Genomic DNA, 26,364 nt, shown 5'->3' on the forward strand with positions numbered 1-26,364 from the left:
AAATTTACAGTAGACTAGGACATTCATACAGAATTCTGCAATTTGATACTACTCGTATTTTGTTAATCGCAAGCACAATGAAAACAATCATCTTTTCTGAAAAAAAAAAAACCAGCGAGAAGAGGAAACAAGCTGAGAGAGAGGCTTGCTTTGTCAAGAGATAATATAGAAAAAAGAAAGAAAATCAAGGAGAGGAGAGAGAGAGAGAGAGAGAGAGAGAGAGAGAGAGAGAGAAAGACAGAGACGCGGACTTGTGACGAGCTCTACTTGAGTTAAATTAAAAATACATTCTTTTCAACTACCCCGAGCACATCTAAGACTACCCTCTCGACGTCACAGTGGTCGCTTATAAATTCTGGGTTGCATCGTCATGCGCATTCGAAGAAAATTATATTTCAATGAATCCCACTTTGCGTTCCATTATCGTCTATTCACGTACCAGTCGCAAAAGTTGAGCTCGTCGAAAATAACATCACCTTCCGTGTTTCATGTCTGATTAGTTTTTATTGCAAATAACGTTTTCGCCTTTCTTTTCCAATCCGTGATGAGCGAAATCGTCGTTATCTCACCGTTCATTCACAATGTGCAATCTTTATGAAAGCAAGAGTATATCGATGTTATATACACGAGCAACTTGGGGGAAAAAAAAAAAAAAAAAAAAAAAAAAAAAAAAACAACGATGGATTTGAGATTATCCGGTAAACTCGGTGAGGTTCTCTTCAACAAAGCACTTTTGTAATTGTTTTCGAGGACGAAACGTGTACACACGCACAGCTTCGCACTGTTACACACGCGTAAAATATATAGTAAGCTTTCGTCGAACAAATGGATGAAACTCTTACCACGGGATTGAGGTTTTAACGCCGATTGTACGGAACCAATTGCTCAATTGCGTTTATCTTTTAAGATTTTTCAGAGAAATAATTTGTAAAAGTTTTTACGGAGGAGGGAAATGTACTATTTTTCTATCACGGATTTTTGATAAAAAAATTTAAAAAAAAATACACTTACACCTCGTGCAATTATTTCATTGATAGAGCGTTTAAATACTGACAATGAGTGAGTAAATAGCGCTGTGTGTTTATATAATATATTTTCTTGCAAATAATAATTGAAAGTTACGAAAGCATAAAATATCTTACAAATTAGTAGTTTATGAAAGGCTTCTATAAAAGTATAAATATACAATATATACAATACATATACATTTATTAAAAATATGCTTGGCGGGGGAAAATATTGTAAATTAGGAATATTTCAAACAGAGATTGAATTCCGTGACATCATTCCGTGAGATCATTTTCTGCATTCGAATAAGAAATATGTGGCAATGTCCAAGTTCCCCATATATCGTAGAAATATCAAGCGATCGCGATCATTGAACTTTCTCAACACAATTTGCCCCTAGCAATGTCTACCTGTCACATCGCGCATCATTTTTCTCACCTCGAACGCTATTCTCACTTTTTCTCTCCGGAAATTTTATTTTAACCCACAAGAATGGCACGTCGCGAAACAGGCCAAACTTGCAAAGCCTTCGATATATATCGTAGGTACATACATATATATATATATATATATATATATATATATATATACATAACTGTGCGTACAAAGTACAGTATTGATACTCGAGGAAAAAGAAAAGAAACAATTTGACATTTATATATCGCATATAATTATCGTGCGTTAAGAAAGAGTAAAGGCATAACGTGAAATCAAAGTGAAACTTTTACAAAAATCAAATCGTCAAGAAACAGTATTTCGGGAAGCATTCGATGAGCCAAGTAGCGATATCATCTTTAATGACAAAAAAAAAGAAAAAAGCTTGTATTATTTTTCGACTGGTACTTTTTTGCATAAAGTCATTCGTGAAAAGAATAGAAAATATAGAGATATATCGTCTAAAAGAACGCTTATATATGTATGTTGTATATCCAAATGATATACAACAAATTAATTACAAGATGTATGTACATCGTACTGTCGGTACTGACGATGTGCGCGGTTAAAGATTCAACAAGGTAAAATCCAAATTCTGCATTTGCTGAGCGAATTAACGAAAACTGTTACACACGCTGTACACCCACGTACTCGTTGCCTCTTTGTCGTTATCCGCCTGGCAGGTTTACGAATGACATCGAAATCGGAACAGAAGCTAAATACGGACTATCGGATAAACCGCGTGTAAACGGAAGTCGGATTTCTAATTAAAAGCGGATGACCCGTGAAAACAGTGATGTCGACTGGCGCTCTAATGCACATCTAGCGTAACCCGCAACCTAATCCGTGAACCGCGTTTAACGTAAAACGACCTACATACGAAAAGTCCGCTATGCAGTTATGCGAATGTTTGAAACATGGGGAAAATCAAATTAGTCGACGGCAGCAAGTTGTCACGAGAGCCGTAATGCCAATCTGATACAATAACGAACAATTAAACATCGCTATCCGTGGAGAAAGACGACACGATCATTTTCTTGACGCATATTCGCAAAACATTGACGTTTCACTAGGCAAATTAGTATTCTTCATTTTAATACTATAAATACAAATTAATACTATACATGTACGTATTTGGAACAACGTTGCGTCAAATATTCTAATCGGAATTTATGCTGTCTGGGTATCTGGGAAAATTTTTGAGAAACTTTAATATGCGGATTAATTTTAAAATGCGAATATTTTTAATATGTTCTACGTCGACAGATTCAATGTTGAAATTATCATCGGCACGATTGCTAATAACTAATAAGGAGTAGTCATCTCTTTTAATCTTTTTGACATTTGCATATAACGCGCGCACAGAAACATAATGATGGTTTCGTTACACGAGTGACGGCGCCTTTCACGGGAGGACAATTTGATTTGTCTTGCAGACACGCGTCGCCCTCGATAACGATCTCGATTACTCCTACCCGAGGCACTGCTTCGCTCACGCCGATTAGAATTGATCCTAATTACACCTCAGTGTAAATCCCGTATTAGAAGACTCTGCGATACGCGGGGCGGGACGCGGCGTTACTTGGGCTGTTGCTCGGAGACTCGAATACCATTACCGGCGTCAGATCTATTTAATTGTTGCTAATGCCAGTCCTAATGATCCGTTTCCAATCTCCAGTCCGATTACAAACCCAGGTTCCGCCGATTTTCACCAAGCCCGATACAAATCGGAAATACATCGAGCGTAAATCTCTCTTGTCTTGAGCAAAGTAGAATTATACCAAGTATTAGTGAGAAATTTTCCAAGTGTTTGGAAAGAGAGAAAGAGAGAGATACAATCTTGTCTTCTTTCTTAAGGAAAAAATTTTAAAATGTCCTCTAAATACAATGTAATACAATAAAACACAAAACCTAACACATGTTCTATTTTATTAACAAGTTAAAAAGAAAATTAGCGGGAAAGATGCAAAGAATTTCTCTCAAGCGTCTCTCAAATCTTTGGAAAGATCTGTTAAAGCCTTGAAATGGCTCTGCGAGAGCGGATCGATAATAATGAAATCCGTACCGTTCCTCATAGCGTCCGAGGGAGAATCCAGGACTCCAGGACTCTAGGATCAGTGTAAGTTCGTCGTTGACGACAGCTTTGTTTAATCGTCACCTAATGTCTCTAATGTTTCGGTCTTACCCTTCGTTCGTCCAGGGAAATTGCCTCGCGGTACAGTCCTTCCCGGAGATCTAAGCTACACTGAGCGTAAAGCCCGATCTCTATTGCAAAGTTCTCAGCTCGACCTCGCTTTGACGTCTCTGTGTAGCATCAACTGGATTGTTGAATCAGCGAATTGCCATTCGATGTTTGCGGAATGTGCATAGATCGTTGTACGTTTATAACCACAGATCAACGGGCAGTTTCGTACAGGAAGGATGTTCAAATCCGATTGATCAAGCTTTACGTTAATCGTACCGTGAGGATACGTTAATGATTAGCGATACACAACTTATGTGTGCGCATGTTTATTTGACGGATCGTTAATAACAAATGTTTCCCCGTAAGTACACTGTCCGGATATATCTCGTATCTACGATATCGAACAAGAACTAGGAAAATCAGATTACGGTCAAAGTCTAACGGTGTAAACCGCTAGACTTCAAACATATGTGACAACGTCGTGTAAATATCACGACATTATGTACAGAGGATCTCAAAATTTCCAAACGTCCTTTTAATAGCAGATTCTCTGATCAATTTCGACCTTATTTTTCCTTAGTAAAAATATCGAGGCATTAATACAATAATAATTTATAAGCTATCGGAAAAAAAAAAGAGTATTTTAGATGGAATTTGTTTTAATAAAATTTTAGTTTGAAACGTAGATCTAAAGATATATGATAGAAAAAAATTTGCAAAAAATGATGACTTTCTTTGACATTTTCGCCAAGAAAAAAATCGACTTTAAATTGGCCAGAGAATTTGTTAAATGCCTTTCAAAAAAAGGCATTCAATGTTCAAATTAAGATAGTTTATAAATAGGCATTAAAACAAATTTTATGTAACATATTTTGACATAAAAATTGTCTCCATGCGAGAGATTATAAAGTAAATTTGATAAATGTCGAATAGATTATTTTCCAAAGAGATTTATCAGAAACAGATGTTTCGGCCACAGCCAAGGCTATCGGATTAAAGCGATAAAGATTGTTCGTTCGCCACATCCGACAAGGCTTATTCCTTACTTTAATACAACTTAATTCTTTTTAATTAAATACTGTCTGGATATCATTCTGTGTATCTTTCGAAAACACTTTTCTAATTTTTTTTTTTTCTTTTATTAAAAAAAATCTTCCATTAAGCTTATGATAATGGCGTAAAAAAGAACGAATATAAATGATATTCGATATTATGAAAATTTTTGAAAAATTAATCGTAGAAACATACCTTAACCAGTGTCTCTTTGTCAGAGCTGTATGGCAACAGATGGCATCGTATTGATCGGCAAGCCACACAATCAAGATTATATAAAACGCGGTGGTTGTGTCATTGAAAAATTCGGACATAAGCGCCTCCATTCCTGAAAAAAAAGCAGAAATATCCAATGAATAAATGTAAAAAAAAGCTTTCGCTTTTCCTCTTAATATTTCATATTAAAAATGAGACCTGTTTTGTGTTTTCGGCATTTGAAATCGGACATTTACAAATTACGATGATAAAACGCGTACACGCGAAAAGTATAACATTTAAAATATAGCACACATATATTTTTAACATATATATTTTGTCTTTGTCCATTATATATATATATATATATATATGCCGTTGATTGGTAGAAAATATATGATAAGAGGAAAAATGGAAGCATATTAATAACACACCCTGTTACGCTTATTTAATAGAAAATTTCTTTCACGCAATCTATCTGTCGCATCGCGAAATAAACATATATGTGTATAAATAGCAACATATTTAACCAATTTTCAACCCCGTTCGTCATCAAATTATATTAAAATTTTAACATTGTATAATTTTCTCACACCATCTGTCGTTGACGTAATTAAAAAGATTCGATATTTCGTCATTGTCGTGACTTTTCTATACTGCAATTGTGATCCCAAATTCTCATAAAGATCAATATATCACATTATGTAAATGTAAATGTAAATGTATAAAATGTACTTAAAATTGTATTAATATAATATGTGAATTGAAAAAATTCTATTAATCGATACTATTAATATCGGATAGTTTCCACGCAATTAAAAGTGCAACCAACATGTGTCGTACGCGCGAGATTCATTTTGCATGAATTTAACATACAGGTGTACGGCCATGTTTAATGATGTAAAAACGATACGTCGCATCGATTCATCTTATCATTCCGCGAACGTTAAACATTCAATCTTACTTAACGAGTGAAATATTACCGCGAATTATAAAACAGGAACGTACGACGTAAACACATGCGAAATACATATGTATACGATATATTCTCTAGCGTGTTTCCTAATGGATTGTAACGATACGAGTACCCATGGGAAACCGTGCGGAAATGACAAAAGTATTGTAGGGCGTGCCCTGGTCGGGCATCACGAAAGTGCGAAAACGACCAAGTTGAGGTACGTCGGCCAAGACTTGATTAATGACAATGCTGAAGGCTTTCCTCGGGATCGAGGAATCGGGATACGATTTATACGTCTTTCGTCAATCTATATATATATATATATATATATATATATATATATATATATATATTGACTAAATCTGACAAATAATTCATTTCGTTATACATTGCGAATATAATCAATCGACACACGCGTCTTCTTCAGAATAAACAAGTCCAATTATAGTGAAATTAAAAAAAAATATATATATATATATATATAAAGTATGAAATAACAATTAGAAGAATCAATCTAAAAAATAGCCGAGTAATGAATTGCTTTAAGCTTGGAGGCTCGCGCGAGACAGAGTAAATATGACATACATAGGAGATCGCGAAAAGCAAAGAAAAGCACATTCTCGTCCCCGATTGCTACCCTCTGTTTACGCTCGCGCACGTGGTCGAGCCGGTATTGGATCCAAGTCGGTTGGCTCTGAGCTCTGAGCTCTGAGCGGCTCTAGAGTCACTTTTCGAAAAATGCTTTCGTAAGAGAGAGAGAGAGAGAGAGAGAGAGAGAGAGAGAGAGAGAGAGAGAGAGAGAGAGAGAGAGAGAGAGGGAGAGAGAGAAAGAGAGAGATAAAGAGCGCGGGGAAACGTGGCAGTGCTAGATGAAGGTGCCCGCAGGCGCGCGCGCAACCAGCAAGGATGGATGATGTCGAGACTAAGGGCGCGACGTTAGATAATTAGTTTCTCGATCGGACACACAACGCGACGGAACACGTGAAAGAAAACAACGCCACGGGAATGCTAATGAGCCGGGCCCACGTCGTTCGTATCCTTGCGGATGTACACGGTTCAGGATACAAAAGTACAAATCGACCGAGAGACGTGGTCTGACAGCGCTCGCGGAAGGAGGGGAAAAAGGGAGCGACATGACAACGTGAGAAATTACTTCTTAAGAGAGCGAGGGCGGCCGATTGTCTCGCGAAGAAAAGAAAAATCACTTATGCCGCTATTGTAACGTAAAATTGTGTTTGCATTTGGATACTTGTAAATACACACAAGCTCCCCACAAATTATCCCGTCTCTTTACTTTTGCATATAGATTCCTCGACAAATTTTTTTCAATCGATTTGTCCTCATCAAAAACGATCGTTCCAACATGGAACTTTTTGAAATAAAAAAAAAAAAAAAAAAAAAAAAAAAAAAAAAAAAGCCGAAATAAGTGAAATTTTTATTAATCCTTAAAAAGCCAAAGCTTGTACTTTGCTTTTTATCGATACAAAAAAATAGAGAAACAATTAATTTCCAATTAATTTTTAATGTATTCTTTCTCTTGTATATTTTATAAATATCTTAGAGATAGTGTGATAAACTTGATAGTGTAAAAAAAAAAATTATTTAAGAAAAATAAAAAAAAAATTCCAAAGATATATTCTATTACTTAATCGCGTCAACAATTTAGTTAAGAATTAAAGTAATGCTTGAAACGCAGTAAAATTTTGTCGACAATCTGGCGGCTCATGAATCGTACATGTGAAAAGAATCGTTAACATGGGATAATGCACTCGTTTAAATGCATACTAGTCGAGCATTACCTCACCGTGCGGGTAAGCCTCTATCGCGATATCCTGGCCAAGCATACGTAGAATTCACCGTCTAACTTTCGGTCTCATCCCCGTCTCGTCTTCGCAATTTTTCTAAAGAGACGTTCAAATTCCAATAATTTCTCGTATAACGGAAGCTAAAATTGCACAGGTGCAATTACACGCTCCGATTTATGTTACCAGCATTTTTCTCCGACGGAGAAGACGGAGCTCGCGGTCACAATTATTTCGCGAAGAGTTAGTTAAACAAGTTGTCTACTGTCTCCCATCAACGATAAAAAAGAATCTTCGCTCTTGAGAGGAAAGAAGCGCGCAATTTGCCATTCGCATTCGTTTAGCTCGAATAGTTCGAGCTTAGACTAGTTCTTAAAATGAAAGCCATGGAATATTTACGCGACGCGGATGTTGCCGATAAACCTAACCGTAGAAAATACCGTAGAAAATACCGTAGAAAAGATGATCCGAAACGACGGAAGGACGTAATTTTTCAACTGCCGACTCTGATTGCGAGTTCACGAATCATATAACTAATTCGAGGTCATGGCAGCGTGCACGGTCGACGCGAGCTTTCGCATAATTGGGTAGGCACGTATTATTGCTGGTTCGCGCCGCCCACGGTTCGCCAATACTCATCGTTGGTCGATCGAGCGTAAACCTAGACTTTATAAATAACAAATAATTTGCAAATTGGTTACGATATCATCTTGTTCTAGTTGACGTAATAAATGAGATAACAGGAGCTGAATCGCGACAAATAAAGGCCCTTGGTAATTATAACGATAAAACAAATCGGCTATTATTTTTTAATAGAAAACGAGCATAAGCGAGCAAATTACATTTCGCGCGGTTTCTGAAAAAGGAGACAAGATTTCACGCTCCTGCTCAAATATGTATATATTGCGTAACATTTTCATACATGACGCGATACGAAATAATATTGGAATGTGCGTCGCACGCTTTCTGAAGAGCTAATAATGTGGTTAATCAATGGTCAACTGTGTACGGCCATCGCTCACGTGTCATCGGCATCGAGTAGAGCCCGGCCGGTGCCAATATTCCGCGCAGCCCGGCAGAATCCCCATCTCCATCCTCTTCCCCATCCCCATCCCCATCCCTCTAATGGACATAATATTTCCCGCTGACCGACCACTGTGAACATGTTTGAGCCTGATCGGACACGAGATTAAACGCGTATTTGGCTTTGATCGAACGCAAATGAATACAAACGTTAGATCCTTATGGAATTCTTTCACCGAGATACGAAGCGCGAGGATTATTACCAGCATTATTACGAGGATTATTATTCGATACGCATAAAGTCATTTCAAGCGTAAAACTGTAAATGCCATATATATTCGCGAATAGAAAGAAAGATCATTGTTTTAAAAGGGATCTCTTCAAAAAAAAAAAAAAAAAAAAAAAAAAAAAAAACACAAAGAAAAAAAAAGACCGTTTAAATTTTTCTAAAAATATTTTATAATCAAAGATTATTTTATAATTCCGTTAAAAATATTCAGGATATCAATTGTACAAAGTTACGATTCAGAATCCCCATTGGAGACACACTCGCACCGTATAAACTCGTAGATCTCCTTTCGCGAAGTGACTGTTGACGTGAAATAATTACAAGTGAAATCATGCTCATCAAAGCATGGAAGATTTAGTCAAGGACCAATCAGGACTCGTATTAACTATCGTACGTCGAGGAGCAGAGCGACGACCTAGGTATCGTAGAGTAGCGGATCCCGATCAAATTATCCGCCGCTATACTAGGATCTTCGCTCTGCTGATGCCGCATTGTACCAGAAACGGCTTTAGAGCCTGAGAGAGGCAGAGTGATATAGATTATGGTTTAATCTGGTCTAGCGATCGCATGATTTAAGCCAAGTCCATGGCACGTCGATGCCTCGTAAACATTAGCGAGAAAACGGAGGATTATAGGGTAAACTAGGGTACGATGGCCACACGGAAAAGATGGCCGTAGGCTGTCATTTTTTCAATAATTGCTACATGGTGCGCTTTTTAGTCATTATCAAAGATAATCGATATTTACAGTAGTTTATGCGCAAACATTGTTCGAAATAACGATATTGTGAATTTACATCATATTTCTACTTTTGACTACCTGCAAAGTTTTGCATTTGTCCACTAAAAACTGTTATAACATCGAATAAATGACAGTTGAGCTATCGTAATCGACGTTAGACATACTATAAACATATGTAAATTGTTATATGGCCTATAATTTTTGTTTTCACTATTTTTTTTTATAAATATTATCGCCATCTTTCCGTCACTATGGTCATCTTTTCCTTAAAAGTTGGGTAAAAATGTCCAATGCTTATGTCGTATACTATTTTTTTTATATAATATAAAATTTCTATTAAATATTTTCCTTTTAATTTCGATAATACTACGTAATTTAAGCTTGAGTGAAGATAATATGTCAAACGCTATTAAAAAATAACAAAAACGAAAAGTATGTTTTTTGCACTTTAAAAAAACTATGGCCATCAAACCCGAGTTTACCCTACAATATCATTCGTTCCTCGAATTAAAAAAAATGCGCGACTCTGATATCTAACGTATCTCGTTGCGTGAAAACATTCCGCCTAAAATAATCGATACGCATTTTTTAAATTACGTCACGCTTATCTCATTTTATATATATATATATATATATATATATATATATATATATATGTGTGTGTGTGTGTGTGTGTGTGTACTTTCGTAATTGTAATTTTTTTGCGTTTTTATCGCGATTCCAGTTGAACGATTAAAGACTATCCGCTTTAATCCAGAAACATTTTGAGATGCTCGCGTTCACGCGCCTGTATAAAATATGCTAATATGTATACGGGCAGAGCTCCGCCGACGTTGTAAGCAGATAAACGGAATAGCAACGGGTGCAACGTGTTCTGACCATCTCTGAAAATGTGTTTACAGCGTGTTAGGCGGTCGATCATGCGTCACTGATGTACAGAGGCGCCGGTGACTTCGTTCTTTGACGTTCCATTATGCAAAATCGTCTTCCATGTCTTCCACCTAATGCCAAATGCCGAACGACGCGTGGACGATTTGACGTGAATTCACGCTGATGATGCCGCGGGCAACCGCCAGACAAAATACTGCCCATCCAGCGACAAATATGGGGATAGAATATTGAAAAAGAATGCCAACCCGAACGATAGATAGCGTTGAGAAAACGCATGACGCGAAATATAATCTGAATACTAACGTAAATGCCGATTTCCAAGTTATTTATAAATTTAGAAAATACGAAGATTCTCCTGAGACACTCCTACATAACATATATGTATAACAAAATCTCGCTTGAAGAATCCAATTTAAAATGGTCGATGGAAGGAAACTAAATTATTCTCGCTAAATTTCTGGAGAACCCAAATGGAGCATCAATAATATGTATAAGAATATTTCCAAGAACATTCTCTCAATAAAATGTTTGTTTCTCCAAAGAAAGAAAAAAAAAAAAAAAAAAAAAAAAAAACTTTAAAATATCTCGAAGCATTCCTAAAGTCGCGATTTTATCTTACGCTTCCTATGCTTATTATCGCAAAAATCGAGGAAAGCGAAGAAAAAGATATAGAAATAGTGGAATAAGGAAAAGGAAACAAGTAACGATATATCCTCTTTGACTCCTCCTTCTCGCTCCCCTTTTCCAAAGGTAACATGCGGCGAAGGAGTGAAAGGTTTGGGAGGCTGAGAGAGCCGCGCGGGATGACGGATGGAGAGCAGGAAGCGATACAGAAACCGGAACCTATTACTCCAGATAACAACTTCCCTAAGGCTCCCTTTCCTTTTCTTACTTCCTCCAACTACCTTGACTCGATGTATGTACATACATACATACATATATATATATATATATATATATATATATATATATATATATATATATATATATTTCGATTTTTGTACATACGATCCTCGGCAATCTCTGCAATAGGGAGGATAGAAGGAGGGTGCGGATCCGGAAATTTACCACTTCTGTTGCCATTTCGCTCGGCTGCCTGTTGACCGCGCAACTGGTGGTATATAAATGAATGAATTCCCCATATCGAACTACATATAAATTGGCAATTTTTATCGAATTCTGATAGATATAGTCGCGTTCTTGATCTCTATTCATCTAAAACTAATAATTGACGCCATCATAATCATTGATGAAAAAGCGTAATACACAGTGTGTGTTGAATTGTTTGGCAAGAATTATAAATATCTACGCGTAAATGTACATGTGTTTTTCCAACACGTCGAAAAAAGTTGCTCCAGCTCAAAATCATAAAACCGGTTATCTAACGTTTTACAATTGCGTTATAGGAGAAGGAAACTTTAAACGCAAGGGCGAGTTACAGAAAAACGGATTGGCCATTAAAACTCGTTAACGACTGCAGAGAGAGGTACATACACTCGTCGAGGGAAATAATTCGTGTACTGGTACAAAAGGGAGGAACGAAAAGAGGAAACGAAAGGAAGATTGTAAATCCAGTTTTATCAATGTTTCCAGAGGCGGACGGAGAGCCGATTAGCGTACGTCGTATTTTATGCAGGTCAATTGGACCGTTGGTGTCGGTGGACACGCGAGGAGGAGATATTCGAGGCGAAATGGAAATGGGCGACGGCATGGACATGGACACCGACACCGACACCGACACCGACACCGACACCGACACCGACGCCGACGCCGACCCCGACGCCGACGCCGACGCCGCCGCCGCCGCCAATGCCGCTGCTAAATGGGCTCCGAAGCGGGTTACCCAACTGTTGCGCCTTCATCAGAAATTTATGCAGAATCCTGGGTTAACCGTCCCGGCCAATCAGCTTTGTAACGGAGCTAACGTCCTACCGACGAGAGAGCAAGGGCACGCGCGGCTCTGATTTAGTAAAAAGATATTTAATATTTCACGCCGTACACGAGCGCGTCGCGAGAGACTAAACTTCAACGTGCTCTGTTCGAAAATTCGTTGTCCATTGTTTATTTCAGTCGAAACGGATCGCTTTTTATGGAATCTCGCTCCGAAAAATTGCGAAAAACGTAAAAAAAAAATAACGTTTACCAAAATCTACGAAACGTCTGCACTTGAACGTGACGAACAATAAACGTGTTATGCTTCAATTCACATTCGAGAAACTCTTTAATTTCAATTTTCTATTTTTAAAAAATGACATTTTATAGATAATCCATTCTTATTTTTAAACATATGTTACATATAACATACGCATTTTAGTTTATATGAAATTAAAATTATTAATTTTCTTTAAAGCGAAAAAGGAAATATTCCTCGCAAGAATAAAGTACGCGCTAATAAAGTAATTTATATTGATTTTTAAAATAGAAAGATGTGTACAACTTACCAACTAACGCCAAAATTACTGTCAATAAAGAGGCTGCTGGCAACGACACCGTTAAATTAAACTCCAGCATTTGTATGAGATCAACTGAAATAGACAAAAAAAAATGTATTTTAAAATATTATCCTTATATAAATATATATATATATATATAGAATGTTCCAGACTCGATAGTAGAAAAAAGAGAAATATTCTACAGGTTAAAATAAAATTCCTAAACCTCATTCTTTTTTAGACAACTTTTTAAGACAATTTTTAACACGAAAAATAAATAAAACGTACAAAGATACGTATACCGTATATATACCAATTTTCGTAAAATTTAAACCCAAGTTTATAGAGTAAATAGAGAAAAATCAAATTTTTTCGAGATACTTTGGGGGAGGAAACTGTAGCTCAGAGGAAGATGCATTTCCAGACATATATTTATAAGATAATTTTATCTTATTTTGTCTTGTAGAATATGTCTCTTCCTTTTTCCTACTATCAATTCTGGGATACCCTGTATATAAATATGGAAAATATAATATAGTTTATTTTTTTCTCTATACACTAACTATATACACATACACGCCATATCGCGCGTAAATTTATCGCGAGGATAGAATGTTACGTGGAAATCGTTATTCCGGTCGAGAAACGGCTTGAATTTAATATTTATCAGGCACATCGTGATGAGGACTTCGCGAACGGAAGGTTATTACATAAGTTCAGCAACACCCCCGTGAAGGAATCGCGTCGCGTTCGACGAGTCGACTCAAAGCTTGATACGAATTAATTTCGAAACTTCGTCAATTCTGATTTAAATTCCACGGAACTTTCTATCGACGCTTTAAGTCGTATACCTCGTATTGATTTATCTCTCACATCCCTCGAATAAATATAACCAAAGAAATATATGTAATATGTACTAATTTTGTGCAACCCATCAAGAAAGCATTTCATTATCTTTTCTGAGCCACGCATACACACACACACACACACACACACACACACACACACGCGGCTGTTGTGTGAACGCAGAGATTGGAAATTGATTTAAGATAATTTTATGTTTACGACACTTTCGGATAATTCAGGCAATATCGGTAGCTTTGCAAGAATCGAGCCGAGTAGAACCAGAACTGGAGAATAGATAAAAAATTCATATCCGCCATGGGTGCAACAAAGCAATTAAAAAGTTAATACCGTCACTTGTCGTGGACGGAGTCACGCAACTTGCAAGGCAAACCGCGCCTTCTTTATAGGCCACGCAGTATCGTATCTTACAAATTTGCGCGACACACCTTGCGCGGTTCAATTTAATGAATTTTAGATTTTAACTTATCGTCCACTAACTCGCTCCCTGCGGTTATTAAAACTTGCCACGATCCTTCGTCCTGTCCCGCATAATATTTTCTCTAACCAGGGTTCACACGTGTATCTTACGTTTATTCTCTTTTCTTATGTTCGCACCGTTCTACCCGGTTTTTGCGCTTCTAATTAAATCGAATATTAATTTAGTTTATTAACTATGCACTATATACAAAGTTGTAAAACTCTCATATCTAATCAAGTTATATCGATTTGACGATAGCAACGAAATCTATTTAACAAAGAAATTTAATATAAAATTTATACAGAATTGTATGTTTTCGCAAAAATCTTATTTTCTAGTTCAATCACGTTCTACGTTTTGACAATCTGTTGCAAGTTTCTTAGAAAAGAGCATTCAAATAAAAAAGTTTCAATTTTGTGTTAAAATTTCAAATAAAAAAAAAGTAAAAAATAAATAATGCGATCCACTCTTAATATTTTTATGGATATTAAAAAATAATTTACAGATTTTTCAAATTTATTAAAAAAAAAAAACACAAAAAACTTCTCCGAATAGAAATATTTAGAAATATAATTTATTAGAAAAATACTTTTCAAAATCGTATTCATTAAAGCGATTTGATATCTTTTTATTTATATTATGAAACACATAGTACGATGATTGAATAATTTATACAGTTCTCAAAATTGTAATTTATATTCTCAAGGAAATATTATAATGAGAAAGTAAGAAAAAAAAGCAGAGGAGAAACGAAAAACTTAAGAATCACTATTAACAAAAACAAACTAACAGATATATCATAAATATGAAGAAAATATATAAAATAAATGTTGGCCGGCATCCAAAATTCGCAGATGGATGAAGGAAATGTGCCGCCCCTCGCGCTGTTTTTCTATGCAAATTTGTATTTCAAACGATTAACCTGCGAAAATAACTTCCCTCGTCGCCGCTGTTTAAACTTTCAAGTTTCCCTTTCCCCTTTTTCTCTTTTAAGCCAACTCTCGTACAGACCGTGAAAAAATCACCAAGCACGTGTCATTTTATCAAACTCTACCAAAAAAGCAACAAGGTCCGATTAAATAAAGATCAAAGTTTTTCGACTCATCTATGATTAACTTTTAACAATAAGTAAGTTAAAAATGATGTGCAGATTGCTCGATGAATATTTTGCTCAAAGAAATTAAACATTGCAGAAAATATCGATTATCAATTAATTTATTGCTTATTTTTAAATGTGAATTAGACAACTAAGCCCGTTTTACACGATCTTTGTGGCAAAATTCAAGACAAAATGTTTATAATTTTTATTGCGACATGCCCTAAATGTATGTTTATATATATAATATATTTTATACATGTATATTTTACTTCTTCAAATGTTTTCTGTATTATAATAAGAATTCTGTGTCAAATTTTGTCGCGAATTCTAGATTATCTAAAGTAAACTTTAGAGTACAAAATGACAAATTTCTGACAAAATACAATCAAAAACGTTAGAAAAATATCATCAATTACGGAAATTGAACATTAATTATCTATCATTAATTTTTAAAACTGATTCCTTAAATTAATATAAAATCAAATTAGCACGCTCAAAATTTATGTAACTTGATTTAAAAAAACTTTTTCAACGAATAAAGGAAATTGCTAGCAAGATGCAAAACAAATCTACATTAACGTGTTTATAAGTAATTAATAAAAATAATAAAAAAATGAAAAGAAAATACAACAAAACATGTTATACATCTATATTTACATACATACATATATATAAGGATTTTTTCGAATTAAATATATTATATAGTAAAAGAAAATAAATGGCACGTGCTTTATAATGTCCCAGTCAAATAAAATAGAAAGAAAATAAAATATATATAAAACGTATTAATATTAAAAACATAAATTACATTTGTGCATTTGACTAACAATAAGTTTGAATATCATTGTAACATATATACTAATATATTTTTTGTTTATTTTATTTTATTACCTTATCATTTTCACGCGCGCGCACGACAACGAAATAATAGTACGTTTTCATAAATCTGTTGAAAACTTTCATGTCAATATTTTCTTATTATTATCAATAATTGATATAATTTCTAAGCTATTTCTCGCAATTAAACAGTAAATTCCTAATTAAAATTGTTCAATATATGCTAAGATTATCTTACATTTTTTGCTAAATGTTTTTAATTAGATATAAAGAAATTTATTTTCCTACTTTTCATATATTTTTTAAATCCAGATGATGAGTCATCTCGTCTGACTAGTAGCAATCTTTGTAACGTTTAAAGACATATCAAACATTTGGTTTAAATTCTAGATTATTCTTTTTAAAAAATTTCGTCAAAATAATGATTTTTAGATTTTGTTGCACTTTTTAGTCTGATAAAAAAAATATCATTTATAAATTTCAAAACATTACATATTTTTACAAAAAAAGGTATGTTTCTAAAGACATTGTAAAAGCTAATTAATTGCATTATTATATCAATTTCAGAAATATCAAATAAAAAAATGTTTAATTTTACAAATTACAAAAGACACGATTCGAACTATAATATAAGAGAAGAGAAACAAAAAAGAAAATGTCTTAAAATTAATAAAACACAAAACATAACTATGCAGTGATAAAAGATTTTGGATATAAAGAGTAAACAATGAACATCTTTACTAAAACTCTCTCGTGCTAATTGCCGACATAAATACGAGTTACGGAAGTCGTTAAAGACCATATTAATATGAACAAGGCCTACGCAAGTCACAACATACAGCGCTCGACATAATACTCCATCTTGTCATTCTTTACGGGCAAAAGTTTAATAATGCATTATATAAAATTATTTAATATTTTAATGGCACAAAATGGTATAACGTGTCGTAGATGGAATCTCTAGAACTGATTCATTTTTCAAAGCTGGAAAATTATACACGATTAAACATCTCGAAAGAGTTGTAAATGCCTTTTTAACTATCAGAAAATTACTGTACTTTCGTGCACAAACTCGTCACGTTTCTCTCTTCTCTAAACCGATCCAGAATCCGCCTTCAGGTGTCAGTTGCTACTTGCTTCTTATCGTATATAATAGGTTCGACAGTTTTTTCCGTTCTCTTGAGGATAAATTTTTGTAAGAGATGACCCACCAAAATCTTGGTCTCCATAAGAGCAAATCGATTGCCGATACGATTTTCTAGGCCCGTGTCCAAAAGGTACGTAAGTATACGAGACAATATTGTCTTTGTTTTCTTCACTGAATCTTTCGGGATCAAACTTCTCCGGCTTCGGAAAGTATTTAGGATCACGATGTAAACTGTAAATAGGTATTATCATTAGGCTGTTAGATTCGATGATCACGCTCCTGCAACCCGGCTGCGGCGGAGGCAGTTCATAATTTTTAGTGCAAAGTCTATTGGTGGAGATCGTTGGGGGATACTTTCGGAGTGTCTCGGAAATCACCATATCCATATAAGTCATCTTCGACAACGATTCGTAAGTGATCGCGTTTCCTTCGGCGAGGTACTGTTGCACTTCCTCGCGTAGGCGATCCTGAATATCTCGATTAACCGCCAGTTCGTGAGCGACAAAACACATCAATGACGAGGATACTTCAAAACCAGCTATGAAAAAGATGAAAGCTTGTGAAACGATGTCCTCCAATGTCACTTTATGGACGTTAGGATCGTTCTTGTCCCGAGCTTGCATTAATAAATGTATCATATCCGGCCTGATGATACCTTGCTCCTCTCGAACTCTGATAGTCTCTTCAACACTCCTCTTGAAAAACTCGGTCATATCCGTTGAGATTAGTGCCTTCATACCGAGCAGCTTCGCAAAACGCGGACATGCACGCATAAATAGAACCTTGATTATAGTTAGGAATCTAAAGTTTAAAGCCTTGATGATTTATATTCCCTTCATGTGGAATTCGTTGTTTTGATCTTTCATAGAATTTACGCTTATGCCAAAGGCTGTTGTGGCGATTACGTCAGTGGTATACCGTCTGAAGATCTGCTTCGTCTCAATCGCATCGTAGAGTTCCGGATGATCGATCAGGTAACTGACGAATTCACGAGAACACTTTCACACCAAATCAAACATGATCTTCATCTTGCTGGTGGTAAAAGAGGGCCTTAGCGTGTTTCTCATTTCTCTCCAGCGATCTCCGCGTAAAGCAAAGATATTCTTACCGAATAGCGGGTCTAGACTCTCGTCCAAAGAGCTGTGATGATCATGAAAATATTCAAAATCCTTCACCAACACATCCTTGATCAGTTCAGGATCGCGTAGAAACACGCAAGGTGGGCCAAAACCCATCACTCCAAAATATTTAGCATCCGAAAAGTAATTGTACAAAAAAAGACCATAGTCGGCAAAAGACAGACGACGTAGAAGTAGTTTCCAACTCAGTACGAAAGAGTGTGAATAAGGTAGAGTAGGGACACCCTTATTCCTCCAATAAAAATACACATGACGCAACACTGCGATAATTTTCAAGACGCCGATGATGATCAGAATAGTCAATAACAACCCAAAAGGTGACGAAAATTAAAAACGAAAATAATTCCATCGTGATGTGAGGATGACGGACAAACAAATGACTCTGTCCTTTGGACGAGAACGTATAAATGCGTATGTAAACACGGATCTCATCACAATAGATACGAAGAGGGAAGAAAAGAGAGAGAGAAATGCCCCTCTCTTTCTCTTGAATTATTACAAATTGCGTCAGTAATCGCGGTGTTTTAAATACGCATAATAATCCATTTAAAAATATCATTACAGATTCTTGCCAAAAAATTTATTAAAATTTTTAATAAAAGAAAAACAATTTGTAATATTTTTTCGCGTGAAAATATATCTCAAATGATTTCATCCATCATTATTTGATTCAATTTGTATTACATTTAGTGTCACAAATACCTATACATTTGAAGACTACTTTCATGAAGCCGAGTATACATATTGTGTATAATGAATATATACGATTATATGAGATATAAATTACAATTATAAGAGTATACAATAAAAAATGATTCATTATAAATATCGATTATTTCAGAGAAAAAAAAAAAAAAAAAAAAAAAAAAAGAACGATAAAGCCTATCGAAATGATTCAACTTTTGCACAAAAGAACATTCAACTGCTATCTACAGACTTATTGACGTTACATTTTTATCTTTCCTTGATATCTTCAGAAAATACTCTTACGATAAGAAGAAAGTTTTATGTCTCATTAAATTAATATGTTTACAATGCCGTTACTTTGTCTGCTATTGAGATTTTAAGTAGTAAAATTTGCTACAAAAGGAACACGATATAATTAGCTGAAAAAAGATGGAGTAAAAACAAAGTATTCTAAAGCCGAATATAGAATTATCAAAAAAGTTTTGATTCTAATCTATATATCAATCGTAGATAAGATTAAGAATGTCATTGGTTCATTAAATTGGTTCATTTTAGTCAATGCGATTCATTGTTAATTTATTTTGTTGACAAGCATTTTGCTAACGCATGCATACACATACTCTTTCTCCTTTTTCTTCCTTCTTCCTCCTTCGATTTTTTTTTTTCTCTCTTTGAGCGAAAATAAATTAAAATATTTAAATATATGTATTCTTTGTATCACTTACCAATAAAGACAAAGATCTGGTGATGCGAGTAGCGCAGTAACATCGAGATGGACACCGTCTGAAACATGACAAAGGACAAAGGTCTATTATTAAATATTCTCGAATACACAATCTCATAATTTTCGACTAAAATCACGATGTACACGTCGCAATTAGCGCAAACGCGATTGACGTTGATTAAAAATATCGATCCGCGAATTATGAATTACGGATCGTCTGATATTTTGCGCGAGTAACTTTGACAAAGTTACGGCGTCACGTAAATTGCGAACTGGTCGCTCGTAGTCGGTTAGCGGGTTGAGCGAATGTTGAAATTGAATTGCGATCGGTTCAGATTGAACCAGCACCTGACACCCTCGAAGATAATCCGTTATTTGCAACAGGCAGCCTTAGTAACGGGGTCGGTTCTGCCTTGTACGAATGCGCAGATGTTATTAAAAAGAAGAAACAAAAAAGAGAGTAAGAGAGAAAGAGGATAGATAAAAATTATTTGCTGTCAGCTGCTCCTTACGAGAAAATGGCATCGATGCAGTCCAACTTGACAATTACTTCTTCGCTCGAACAAAATATCATATATTGAAAATAACGACGGTAAACGAAAAGAGTATAAATGTAGGCGAAGAGCATTTTTTTTCTTTTTTTTTTCTCTTTACAAATTGAAGTAAAAATAAAAATAATTTACACACATTTCGCTTTCTATATTTGATTAATACGTAATATTCTTTGAAATTTATCGCGACTAGAGATAATAAATATCTCTTACGGTGAATCTGACTATCTATACGGCCAGTCAAATTCGATATAAGAGATGCAAGCCCCAGAGGGTGAAGTGGATGCAAGCGACAAACGCGCAAACAGAGGCAAACAAGGATGAGAAAGATAAAGGAAGAGGGAATAGTATTTCATCGTACTGTATCGCATTGTAACGGAGCGCCGGACGTCGCGTGCACATGACAGAGGAGATACACACGGGGTGATACGTGCACGACGACAGTCGTATGCACGTGACTCGACCGACGGCGGGCCATCAGCGGGGGCGGAGGGTGGCTCGAAGCGAACCCTCTAGGCAACCGGCAGAGGGGAGGGGGAGGGGGGGGCTCGAATTCACGTGTCGCGACACGAGCGAGACTCGCAACTCGTAACTCGTAACGCACCCCCGCCGCCCTCAATCCTTTACCCGATATATTGGCGCCGCGTTGCAAAGCGAACCGCATTGTCCAGAGTCTAAAGAACAAAATATCTCGCCGTTGATTGCGAGCGGCAATTTGAGTCACGAGGCGTCGTGCCGTCGCCGTCGTGCCGTCGTGCTGTCGTCGTCGACGAATACGCGAACCCGTCCACCAGGAGTTTTCGCAGGAGCACAAAGTATCTCTCCTCCTTCCCTCCTCTATAAGCACAAGCATTTAATTCCCTGATGCAATTAAATAAATTTTCAAAATATTCTCCGTCAATGTATTATATATAATTCTTGTAGACTTGACGCGTTGTGATATTTGTAATAAATAATTTTTCAAAAAAAAAAAAAAAAAAAAAACAAAAAGATGATAATCTTAATACTTGTACGGTCTCTCTTCTCAGAGTACAGATAACAGATATATATATATATAAAAATACATTACTGTTGAAAGCATCGCGTCAATTACGAGTTCCAGCGGTGATCTCGAGCACAGTACGCTGCAATCTATTCCACCACAATTTGATACAAAATTACCGACACGGGGCTACTACGACGAATATGATGCCTCTAATAACCTTGATTTATACCCGACGGTTTCAGCTGCAAAGGGATCGCACGCGGAGAGATAGGACACGGGGGATAGGAAAGCTACGCGCACAGGCGGGTTACTTTAGCGGATGGTTAGCTTGGATTGATTGCCATATCGTTTTACACGTACGTTAGGCTGTCGTATAGGCGAGCGTGAAAATCGTTCCTCTCTCTGGAGAAGAATTTATTATCACCGAAAAAGGATGTATGTACATACTACATACATATAGACTAACTTGAAATTTGATGGCGCGTAGCGAATTTATCGCGATATTTTCGATCATATATGTGTGTTGTATACTTCAATCAGTATTTTTTTTCTAGAATATTTGTTATTTTATAACGAATCCGGTTGGATGCACTGAAACACATACGTCCAATTTCTATATTGGTTTTTAATACCAACCAAACACAGAAAATTGAGTATGATAAACAATAAATACAAAATAAATAATAAAAATTGATAAATCGAAATAAATAAATAATAAATTGACTTGGAAAGAAGTGATTACACACACACACACACACACGCGCACACACACACGCACACGCACACGCACACGCACACGCGCACGCACACGCACACACACACACACACACACACACATACATACACAATAACAATAAATATAAAAAAAATGTACATCCAAGTTTCTATAGATTAAATTTTTCGCATTTTACATTTCTTCCATATAAATATGATTTTTTGTAGATATTTTTCGTCATAAAAAATGCAATAGATTTATTGCATAAGGCAGTAAACATATTCTATTGTCGAATCTTATATAATGATGTAAGCAATTGTTATATAAATCATGCATAAAACATAAAATAAGATACTTACAAATACGAGCATGACGAAAAATGCAGCCAAGTATGATGTTCGCGCCATCCACATGCTCACAAATCGATAATGTTCTCCTGTGACTACATTCCTATACAATTAGAAATTAAACAAATTACTTTGCATTTCAATATATGTCTACAAATTTCTAATATTTTAATACACACTTTTATCAATAAATATTTCTATTAACTATATACATGTTTGTGTATATATGTATGTATATATATATATATATATATATATATATATATATACATATAAAATAATTTACTTACCGCAAGAAACCTTTATTGTCTTCATGTTCTGCCAATGTCTTGATGCTTGCCATCAACAAATCGTCGTAGCCTAAAAATTCATCCAATATCAATCTCGAAAATGCATCACCGAAACATTTGTCATTCAATGGATCCAAAGTGACAATTTTGACCGGAATGTTTAGTCTTTGTCGAGCCGCCGGTGATAATCGCAAGAAACCATATTCCAATGAATATTCCACGATATAGCCATCTTCTGAAAATATTGATAAAAAATTTATTAAGAGAAAAAATGCAAAATTAAAATATTATTTATCAAAACAATATCAGTTTTATATATATGAGAAGCAGATAATGTGACATAATGCTGATACATAATGATGTGACATATACAAAATGATTTAGACAAATGTTAATTTTATTGAGATTTTTATATAGCTAAAATTAGAATTTATAGCCGATATATTTCATTGAGATAATATTTACCTGTCCTAGCCATTTTATCAACGTCCAATGTACGATCTTTCAAGGGTATCACATTATCTTCACTCGAATGGTTACTGGCTTCGGGTACTTCTGTGGAATTACCTTCCTTACTTGCAACAGATGACTTTCCATCAAATGACTAAAAAATTAGAAATATGTACATATAAATATATCATCTTATATTAACACAATAATAAAAAATCTTTAATATTTACAGTTCAAAACATACTTAAAAAATCTTATTTCCTATCAGATTATTATTCTTTTCAAACTAGAAAACTCATGATTAAGAGATACATACTGCTTCTTTAGCTGTATTTAAACCATTCCAAAGCTTAGTTGATAACGATGGACTCATTGTTGTATTTGTACTGCTTAGGTCAGAATTTTGCGTCTCTCCAGTAACTGTTGCACTTCTTATCATCTCTTGCTCAAATGACGTCAAGTTCTCATGACTCTCTTCAACAGATGCATTTGTAGTATCCCGTTCTTCATCAACAGCCGATGGTTCAATATTTATAAACCTGATGTAACAAAATTAATAAAAAAAATTTTAACTGTTTTCACCATGTGTTTCAAAATTTAAAAAATACTAAGGCCCAATTGCACCAACATTATTTTAGATTTAAGTGAGACTTAAACATGTGTCTATCTTTATCTTTCTTTCTAAATGAATAATGGCAGACTATATTTAAGTCTTGCTTGAAGCTAAAATAATGTTGATGCACGCGGGCTTAAAAGTAATACTTAAAAGTATTAAGCTCTTTAAAAATATAAACGTACTAATGTCTTTTTATTGTATAAATATTTTAATTTTAGCTTACCCATCTCTGGTTAATATTCCCAAAGCATTAGTTAAATCATCAACTTTTTCCTGTCTCAATTTTTCTTCTTTGGCGTAACTTTTTTCTATGCTATAATCTTCACCACCATTCCTGAGAATTTCAACTCTCAATATACCATCTCGTGGCCATTCATCTCTTATATGTTCTAAACAATTAGTTGGTGCGCGCGAAAATACTATATGGATATAAGCCAATACAAAAAATGCCAATATTGCCTGTAAAAAGGAATTAAATAAAATTTTTTACCGATATTTGTTTAATTTTTCGCTTCTTTTCTCACTTATTTACGTAGAAACTTCTCTCTTATATAATATTAATCTTATACATATAGATTAAATATAAACAATAAAAACCTTGCAGACATACCTTCAAAAGAACTATAAATTCTATAAATCTCCTGACAGGCCTTGGAAATGTACGTGCATAGGCTAAAGCTGCTTTAATAAATAATGCATGAAATAACCTATCTCGTACATTAATCAAAGGGTTTTGATTATTGTTATTTCTAGCTATATTCATATTATTATTATTTAAAACTGGTCCTATCACACCAGCAAGACTGTGAAGATTGTGCGCCACTGCACCGTTTTGATTATTAGATACTGCAACAGCAGCACCGTTCCCTTGCGACATTTTTTAATATCACATAAGTCGCTTCCACAAAAATATGAATTCAGAATAATTTGTGTAATAATTATTTACACAAATATCATATTTACATTTTTGTCATTTCCAATGATTTGATGTTGACATCATCTTCTGAAACAAATGGCAGAATTTTAATTAATATGGTTAATTGATTTAAATTCTATAAAATTTATGACAAAATCTATTAAAAAAATGTCTTTTAATATTTTAGTTTTTATAAATACACAATACTTTCATACATTTATATCTTGTTTTTTCTGCAAACATAATGTAGTAATTTAAATACACTAATCTTTAACAGTTTGTGAATTCTAGATCACAGCAAAATTAATAGTATATCAAGTGATTAGTTTTGATTTTCTTGATTTTCTTCATTAAACATTATACTCCAAACTCTTAATATTATTTATTATCATACATATAATACATAAATATTCTAATGTTTGTTATATCAATATCATAATATTTTTATATGCTAAATATAAATGGAAAAATATAGTAAAAAACTAATTATTTATGCTAAATATATAAAACTATGACATACATATGTATATGTATATAACATATAAAAAACATTTTATGTAATAGTATATCTTTAATGAAGTTAGCAATATCAATAAATTAGATAGAAACACATACATGAAAATCTAATAAAAATTTAAAATTTATTATATATATATATATATATATATATATATATATATATATAAAAGAATTTTTAGGTATTAAAGATACGAAAGAAAAATTTATCTAATCTAACCTATTTGTAAAGTATGTAATATATTATATTATATAGCATAACCTATTTCGTGTCAACATTTTAAAATTTTTAGAAACAAAATCTAAAGAGAATCGATTTTTGTATATGTGCGTGTATGTACATGTGAAGGACTCTTCTATATACATAGCAAGTTTATTTCTACTCGTGTTAAATATAACGAAGTAGCATAAGTCGTACATAAAATCATGTATGCAAAAAAAGTGACAGTGCATGCTATTTCGTTACGTAATTTGTAGATTGAAAAAAAAAATAAAATAAAATAAAATAAAATAAAATTCGTCAAATGTCCAGACTGAATGTTAATTGCATTATCTCTCTTTACGATCTGTATAACAAATGTGTGCTCACATACTGAAAAATAACACGTGTATATCTGATATTTTACACTCAATAACATCACCGTTGCCGAATTTTCAGACGTTTTCAGGAACAAATCTGGCATGCCATACCTTATGACGGAATTGCAATAAGAAATGTCAGCAATTTCGATGACACCGTTATCTCTCTTCCTTAAACATGGAACAAATTCAGGCGCAGAAAAAATATGTGTATTCGCATAAGAAATATGACATTCACAAAATTGTCACTTCATCGTCGTATGTTTTGATGTACATACATCGCATAGATCGTATCAGATTGTATCATCCACTAATCATCGTCTATAGTGCAGGTTTGCCAATCGCAAAATCGAGATTTACAACACGCGTAAAAGGAAAAAGAATTCCTAGGAAATTACTAGGATGGTGAAAAATACATATGTAGGATAGT

At 34.5% G+C, this 26,364-nt stretch overlaps 1 protein-coding gene and 1 pseudogene across 5 annotated transcripts in view; both read right to left on the bottom strand.

Moving 5' to 3' along the window:
- Positions 1-26,254, bottom strand: part of LOC140666391 (membralin) — a 58,809-nt gene extending 32,555 nt beyond the window's left edge. For 2 of the 5 annotated variants that reach the window (XM_072893536.1, XM_072893533.1), the window contains exons 1-10: positions 26,046-26,253; positions 24,534-24,926; positions 24,147-24,382; positions 23,624-23,846; positions 23,323-23,461; positions 22,858-23,092; positions 22,580-22,670; positions 19,971-20,028; positions 13,022-13,105; positions 4,877-5,009 (exon numbers count right to left, since the gene is read on the bottom strand). In XM_072893536.1, the coding sequence (XP_072749637.1) occupies positions 4,877-5,009; positions 13,022-13,105; positions 19,971-20,028; positions 22,580-22,670; positions 22,858-23,092; positions 23,323-23,461; positions 23,624-23,846; positions 24,147-24,382; positions 24,534-24,800 (1,466 nt within the window). In that variant the 5' untranslated portion in view covers positions 24,801-24,926; positions 26,046-26,253. Of the gene's footprint in view, positions 1-4,876; positions 5,010-13,021; positions 13,106-19,970; positions 20,029-22,579; positions 22,671-22,857; positions 23,093-23,322; positions 23,462-23,623; positions 23,847-24,146; positions 24,383-24,533; positions 24,927-26,045 lie in introns of all 5 variants that reach the window. The other 3 variants (XM_072893535.1, XM_072893534.1, XM_072893537.1) reach the window with 3 other exon arrangements.
- Positions 16,161-19,345, bottom strand: LOC140666392 (cytochrome P450 9e2-like; annotated as a pseudogene).
- Positions 26,255-26,364: the final 110 nt, after the last annotated feature.

The sequence above is a fragment of the Anoplolepis gracilipes genome, chromosome 5 (assembly GCF_047496725.1).
Source record: "Anoplolepis gracilipes chromosome 5, ASM4749672v1, whole genome shotgun sequence".
Taxonomy (NCBI): domain Eukaryota; kingdom Metazoa; phylum Arthropoda; class Insecta; order Hymenoptera; family Formicidae; genus Anoplolepis; species Anoplolepis gracilipes.